At 47.3% G+C, this 8,071-nt stretch overlaps 1 protein-coding gene across 3 annotated transcripts in view; it reads left to right on the forward strand.

The window, feature by feature from the left end:
- NOS1 (nitric oxide synthase 1) overlaps positions 1-8,071 on the forward strand; it is a 139,389-nt gene extending 131,318 nt beyond the window's left edge. For 2 of the 3 annotated variants that reach the window (XM_061603480.1, XM_061603481.1), the window contains one exon: positions 901-8,071. In XM_061603480.1, coding sequence (XP_061459464.1) covers positions 901-958 — 58 coding nt within the window. In that variant the 3' untranslated portion in view covers positions 959-8,071. Of the gene's footprint in view, positions 1-748 lie in introns of all 3 variants that reach the window. The other variant, XM_061603482.1, reaches the window with a different exon arrangement.

The following is an 8,071-nucleotide window of genomic DNA, read 5'->3' on the forward strand; positions in this document are numbered from 1 at the left end:
CTATATGAGAGATTGGAAGAACTGGGCCTGTTTAGCCTTGAGAAGAGAAGACTGAGGGGAGATAGGACCACACTGTTCAAGAACTTGAAAGGTTGCCACCCAGAGAGGAGGGCCAGGAACTCTTCTCAATCGTCCCAGACTGCAGGACACGGAATAACGGGCTCAAGTGACAGGAAGCACTGCCCCACCAACCTCAGTCAGCCCTCAGCCAGCCTACCTTCCTCCTCCCTCCTTAGTCTGAGGAAGGGCTGTGGCTCAGTGGTGAGAGCACCTGCTTTGCATGCAGAAGGTCCCAAGTTCAATCCCCAATGGGATCTCCAGGTGGGGCTGGGAGAGCCTCCCTGTCTGAAACTCTGAAGAGCCGCTGCCAGTCAGTGTAGACAGTACTGAGCTAGATGGACCAATGTGTCTGAGTCGGTATAAGGCAGCTTCCTGCATGCCTGTGTCTCAGTGTTGCCGCTGGCGAAGTCAACAGAGAGGAGGATGGGGGGGGGAGCACAGTTAATATTAGTTGGATCTCTGCCCGACACTGGTTCTGGCTCCAGCCATTGTGGGGCTGCCTGCTTTCTGCCCCACCAGTTCCAATGAGCACCAGCCGTCACCAATGTGTGTGGGGGTGTCCCCTGGCAGAGTAAGTGGAAGGAGGTAATGCGTGTTCTCTGAAGTGGAGGGAGGTCGCCTAGTGATGCTTTTCAAGTGCCTGACAATGCACGGCTGATCTTGGCCCTAACCGCTGGCTCTTTTGCAGGGTGTTTTGTTCCTAAACTTGACCGTGTTGCATTGCCCGAGATGGGATGCCAAGCCAGGCCAGTCACAGCAGCTCCAGCTGCTCTGCCCCAGCCCCAAAAGAGGGGGGTTGAATCCTGTACTGACACGTCCACATCCGCTCCTTTCCTCCAGGGACTTGACGGCCCGCGACAACCGCTCTTCTGTGTCTCGTCCTGTTGTTGTGTCCTGAAGGATGTGTTGTTGACACTTGGATGGCGACGGAGGAGGAGGAGGAGGAGATGATGGCGATGCTGATGATATTTCTTCCCCCCTCCTCTTCTTGAGTCCTGTGGCATTTTCTTTTCCCTCCATGTGCCCTTCTCTGGAGTCTCCCGCTGCAGTCCGATGGCTTTGCACAACCTGCAAGCGGCTACAACGATAACAAAGAAACAAAACTGTCTTCTCATTAATGACAAGGCCGTCTTGCGGCTGCATGAAATCACCACCTTAGTGGTCGTCATCTGCATTTATTTAATTTTTTTTTTTTTTTGGTGTTTCAGGGCGGGATTAAAGGGTCAAGGCTGCTTGCTGTTCGGTTAAGCACCTGAGAAATGCAGAATCGCCACCCTATTTGTTTGCCACAATCTCTGCCTAGCATGATTTGCTTCAAGCAGTGGATCACTTTTTTTCCCCTCTCCCCTTTCATTCTCTGCAATTTGGCAGGGGGAAGGAGGGGGTGTGTAGTGGACAGCTACTCCTGTGGCTTTGTTCTTGTGCAGCCTCTCAGTCCTCAGCATACAGGGTGGGACTTGTCTCTGTTGCACAGATAATGGTTGCACCTTTATTCAGCATGCTTGCACTGTCTTAACATGGTGCGCCGCCTCAGTCCCCCTTCTCTTCTCCCTGTACCCTTCCGCAATGTGTTTGAGCACTGATCCTATGGTTGCAAAGTTGGTAAAACAGCTGGGCATGGCAAACAACTGGGTGGGCTTTAACTAACAGGCTGCCAGGAAGCAACTGTGTGCCGTCATGCATTGTGGGGGCTTAAATGTTGCTACGATTATTAGTACACTCCTAGGAAGCAGAGGTTTCTCCATTAAATCCATGTGATGTGCTTACTACCTTTGTCCTCAGGAAGAGAAAAAAAGAATGAGCATGGTGCCAAAGGATCGCCTCTGTGGAAACATCGATTAGGAATGGGGAACTTGTAGCCCTCCAGATGTTGTTGGGCTAGGACTCCCATCATCTTCTGCCCATTGACCATGCCAGTTGAGGGTGATGTGAACAGGGATGGGGGGGGGAGTTGATTCAGTTCACAATTAAAGGTGAGCTTACCTAATGTGCACTTTCTGAAACAAGATGCAAACCAAAACACAGCCATCCTTCGAAATTCACGTCTCCAAACTTTGCAATGCAGTTCTCCAGGCCAGTAACATGTACGAAAATGCATACACTAGGGTAGAGTGCGCGTCTAAATGCATCTATTAGTGACAACAACATACAGGAGTGCATTACATTAGGGGGAAACTTGTTTGCAAAAATGGTATGAGTCAAAATTGCATGCAAACATGCGCATTTTAGGAGAAATTCACACTAAAACGCTGATGCATTTTCACGAGCCCTTGTTTTTCCATTAATAAAGAAATAAATAAATAAATTGCAAGCAGACGTGGAAATGTGAAGAACCAAACTGAAGACTGGAAAAATGAGAAACTAAAATGGACAGATTTGCCCATTCCCACTGGCTGGGGCTGATGGGAGTTGGAGTCCAACAATATCTGTTGGGCCGCAGGTTGCCCATCCCAGCTATATATAGGCCAAGGCCAAAAAAGGGTGCGTGAAGGAGCAGGCATGTTACACTCGTGAACTGTCTTCCCCTTGGCTTCCCAGGCCTCCGGTGACTTTACATCCTGCTCACTTCACATATTACTCTTTCCAGGTCAATGTCTATGATGTTTTAAGGACAGACCTAAAAAGGTAACATGTGGATGTGTTGAAGATAGATACCAGACAGGTATGCTTGTCCCAGGGCTTTGGTTGGCTATGGCTCCTTCATAAAAAACACATTTAAAAAGAGCACTCGGTTCTCAGCACAATAAAACTTCAGCAATGAAATATCATCAGTACTGCTACCAGTAAATAATTCTGGGCAATTGCTTGATTCTGCTTACTTTGTGATTATAGTTAACAACAATGAAATGGGCCTTTGTTCTAGGGCAAGGGTGGGGGGCCTTTTTGACCCAGTGGGTCAGATCTTATCTTCCCCCACCTCGTGGGCCAGCGTCGGCAGGTGGGTGGGGCTACCCACATGTCAATCATCTGACTTGTATTTGTTCCATTTCTATCCCACCTTCCCTCCAAGGAGCTCAAGGTGGCGTATATTTTATCCTCTCCATTTTATCCTTCCAACAACCCTGTGAAGTAAGTTAGGCTGAGAGACTGTGGCTGGCCTAAGGCCACCCAGCAAGATTCATGGCTGAGTGGGGAGTACATTCTGAGTGGGGAGTGCACTGGCCAAGCAGGACCCAGCAGGACTGGACCTTGCCGCCCGCCTGCCCATCAGTTGGTTGTGGTTTGGGGGAGATGACTTTGTGGGCCAGTTTGGACTTCCTGGTAGGCCAAAATTGCCCCGCAGGCCAGAGGTTCCCCACCCCTGCTGTGCACAATTGAGGTGGTACATATCCATTTGTGGCTGGCTAGACAGGCTAAGGTCAAGAATTGCCATCTCAGAGTTGGAAGTGGCCTTTTGGACCACCTTGTCCAATCACCTGCAGGGAATCCAGAACGAGAGCATCCCCAACAGACAGCTGCCCAGCCTCTGCTTGAAGACCTTCTGCAAGGGAAAGCCCACTGCTCCTCTAGATAATCGGTTCCATTTGCTGGACGTGCTCTTGCCATCAAGATGTTTCTCATGTTCGATGACATGTGCATGGCCACTCTGATTCTCTCCCCTGCCCACCCGTCGTGGCATTCCATGTTCACGGAAATGCGTACTAGGATGCCACCAGTACTGAGATCTGCAGCTCCTGGTCTTGCGGCCAGGGAGGAAGAGGGGCAGATCCTTGAATTCAGTTTACAATCCTTGTAAAACTGGCCGTGTCTAGGCTAGATTCAGAAATGTCAGTGGAGGTTAGGGCGAATGGGGGTACTGCCCCACCAATCTCAGTCTGCCCCCAGCCAGTCCCCCCCCGCCTGCCTTCTTACTTGCAACCAGCCCAAGGGGATGACAGTACCTGCCAGTTTCCTCCTCCTCAGTCTCAGTTCTGCCCCTGTAGAACTCAACAGGGAAGAAGGTGGAGGACAAAGCTAGAATGAGTTGGCTCTGCCTGTCATTGGCTCTCGGGCTTCACCTACTGTTGGAGCCTTCTGCCCTACCAGTCCCAATGGGCACCAGCCATCACAGAAAAGCAGCTCTCAGGGGATGCAAGGACTGTCCTGAGGTGAGTCTCCGAGTGCATCAGTACTACTGGTGTCCAAGCTGTCATGAACGGCAAGCATCACCCATAGTTGACTGAATCTGCCCATCCAAAGGCTGGTTCCAATAATAATAATAAGCAATGTTATTTGGACATCGTAGAAAGCAACTGGAGAGGATCTGAAGACAGTCTGTGGGTGGACCTTCCCCATAAGATTCCAGTGGATGTCTCATACAGGGACGCCTCACAGAGGAATAAATGTAGAAAAGGCTTTTGGGTGCTCCCATGTGCAATTTTATTGTGGACTGCAAACTTAGGCATGCAAACTTTGTGTAGCACACAACCTTGGGGGGTTGTGTCCACACAAACTTGTCCTCATCAAAATGCTGCCCCGCATTGTTTTCCTAAAGTGCAGTTGTTGCCGCACCTTCCTGTTAAAGGTTTAGTCTTTGGTGTCAAAAACATGTTGCTTTTCAGGTTGGTGTTTTTTAAAAAAAAGGACAAGGAAGCTGCTATATGCTGAGTCAAACCATTGGTCTATCTTGCACAGTATTGCCTACCCTGTCTGGCAGCAGCTCTCTATGATTTCAGGCAGGGGACGTTCCCAGCCCTACCCGGAGATGCTGAAGATTGAAGCTGAGATCTTCTGTATGCAGAAGAGATGCTTTGCCACTGAGCTATGGTCCTTCCCCAAAGGTAGACTGGGTGTGAATTCCTTTTATATCCCCCTTAAAGGCTCTTTGAGACTTATAGGCATCTGGGCAAAGAGCTTGACAAGACAAGTAGGGATGGGCGAGAATTTCGGTTCAGGTCACATTTCAAGCCGAATCTATCAAATTTGCACTTTGCGAAACGATACGAGGACCGAAACACAGCCATCCGTTGAAAATCACACTTATTCAAATGGGGGGATGCAGTTTGCCAATCAATATTTACGAAAATGCATATGTTATGGGGAAGTGTGCATATAAAATGAACACATGAGTGAAAATAATATGCAAACACACATCATGTAACGAGAAATGGCTTGCAAAAATGTGTAACTTAGTCAAAACCCTACCAAAATGTGCTTATTAGGAGAAATTTGCACTTAAATCCTGGAGAATTTTCATGCATTTTTTTTTTAATTCACCTTGCTGCAGAAATGTGGTGAACAGAAATTAAGACTGGGAAAATGAGAAATGGGGCAAGCCAAAAGTGACAGATCTTTCCATCCCTAGGGATGGAAACAACCGCAAGGGAGCAATTTCCTTGGCGGCCCAAGCATTGACCACTTTTCCTAGCCGCACCTTTGCAGCAAGTGCCTTTCCAACGGGGTTGTGTTGCTCTTGCCAGAAAGAGGAGTCATGATAAACTCTAGTTAGGTTTTGACGCCCCAGCTGGATTCATGCTGCTCTCTTATGCTGCTGGGATGGGAACGTGGGTGAGGCAGTTAATGTAAATGTTACCTTTGTACAGTAAGCAAGTATCTACATGCACACACACATCTCTATCCTCCGTTCAGGCAAGCACGAGACACCATGAGAGTTTAAGGACACATTGCAGCCAGGCGAAAATAATTGAGGGTGCAAAGCAGGGCTGCCGAGGGCCACAGCCCAGGGAGCAGGCTGGGAAGATTCCCAAGGACCAGACAAAAATGCCCAGAGGGCTGTGTTTTCTCCCAGGCTTGAGGTTCCCGCCCTGGGAGTAGGGAAGTGGGAGACATTTGATTCAGTTCACACTTAAAGCCAAATTTATCAAATTCACATTTTCCAAAATGGCACAAGAACCAAAACACAGCCCTCCTTCGAAATTCGCACTTATCTGAAGTTTGCACCGCAGTTCTCCAGCTAAGCTATGTTTGCAAGCATGCATATATTAGGGGAAAGTGTGCCATATATATATATATATATATATATATTAGTGGAAGCAGAATACAAAAAAGCATTGTGTTAGGGGAAATGGCATGTGCATGCATCAAAACTGCATGCAAAATGTGTTCATTAAGAGAAATTCACACTAAAACGCTGGAGGCTTTTCATGAGGATTTTTTTTAAAAAAGAAAAAGAAATTTGCCAATTGCTGCAGAAATGTGGAGAACTGAATCTGACAGATCCTTCCATCCGACCTGGGAGTAAGCTGCATTGTACAGAAGGCAACAGCTTCTGAGTAGACAAGATTGCACTGACAGTCATCAAAGTGAAAAAGCAGATACAAGAAGGCGGCTGAATCCTTAGCACTGGGACAGGGAGCTGGTGGCCTTCAGATGTTGCTGGACTCTGAGCTCGCATCAGCCCCAGTTAGCATGGCCAATGGTCAGAGACTATGGGCAGATGTAGCCCAACAACATCTATCTCTGCTCTGGCCTTAGATCTAGTTGAGGCCAGTATACCCCACCTAGTTCAATCCAAATTCTATGCTTTCTGACTCCCAATCATGCCATGCCTTTGTGATCAATGAACAAATGCAGCCTGCCGCCTTGCAAAAAAACAAAAAAGTAAAAATAAAAACCGCCACACTGTGATAACTTCAGATCATTTACCCACATCTGATCACCCAGATGCGCACTTAGCTGCTAAGAGGATCTCCATCCCTTTTTAAGCAGTCACATGGGCAAGCATAACTGGATGTCTGGAGCGCCAGCCCATTTATTGTGAGTTTACACAAAGATGTGTGTGCACTTGTTTTACCTTGTCTGTATCACATATGGACTGTTGGGAAGTGGATGAAAAAGTGATTGACAGAAGAGAGAAAGGTGTACCCAAAGCAGGAAAGCTGCAACAGGCTCAATCAAGGAAAGTTGTGTGTAATTCAATCAATAGTTCACTCGAACGCTAGAAGAAGATGCTACTTGCTGTCTGTTGAACAAGTCCTGCTAATGAAGATCTCGAAACACAATAGGAACTATATCACGTTACCATTGCGCCTCCTAGGTCTTGCCTGTTGCATTCTCCCCATCCCCCAACAAGCAATCAACCGTCTGTTGGGCTAGTCCCTTTTCAGTGAAAGTTCTCTTGTAGAGCTGTCCTGCTCTGGTCTCACCCCAGAAGTTTGCTCGCTTGTATAGAAGAAAATGCAGTCTCATCTCATGGGAGAGATTTTCCTGTCCCTGCTACACAAAAATGAATGAAAGACCAGCTGTATTTTGTTCTATGGACTAACATTTTATGTTTTGTCACTAGGTGCTGCTCCTTAGCTGTGCAAAGCGCACTATAGCAACACCTAGTGGTAGAACACAAGAATTACAATGCAGTGATAGATATGAAACGATATGCACCATAAACCCAGGTTATCGAATGAAGTATGTATACTGGTTGGGCAAACTCACCTCTAATCCCTCCCATTGGCTTCAGCAGGGTAGTTGAAACCTAAGTGTTCTGATGGTGTTGTGGATTAAACAAACAAATGCTTTTGCCTCCATAGGGCAATTATGGGTGAATGCTATCTTGAATGTGTAGAGGTCTCCCAAGTGTCTGACAGCCCGTGGGTTCTTCCCTGCTAATATGACCATTTTCTTATCTCTGCCCCTTTGGCTCAGCCTCCCCTTGTGTCACTGTGCCTTCTTTGTATATTATTATTATTATTAATTATTCACTGCCATTAATCAAAAACTGATGGACAAATCACAGTTGCATTCCTTGGTATGGATGGCCAGCCCGGTTCATTTTGTAACGTCTAAACACTGCACAAATGTATGTTTCTTTGGAGCGTGGGGTGAGCCCCATTTGATATCAGTGCTTTAAGCGGTCGGAAACATTTTCCGTTCCTTTACATCCAAGCTCGATGCTGCCAAGTTTCTGCCGTTTGTACAACATGCTCTCAGCACCCCTTCTTCATGGACTGATTCCTGTTCTTGTTTGCAAAGTATCCACACTGTTCTAAAGCATGCTCCTTCTTTCTGTATAGTTCGGATCTTCTGGTTTTATGGAATAAAAACACACACATACTTATGCCTGTTTGCATTGCAA

Source organism: Rhineura floridana, chromosome 19 (genome assembly GCF_030035675.1).
Source record: "Rhineura floridana isolate rRhiFlo1 chromosome 19, rRhiFlo1.hap2, whole genome shotgun sequence".
Lineage (NCBI taxonomy): Eukaryota > Metazoa > Chordata > Lepidosauria > Squamata > Rhineuridae > Rhineura > Rhineura floridana.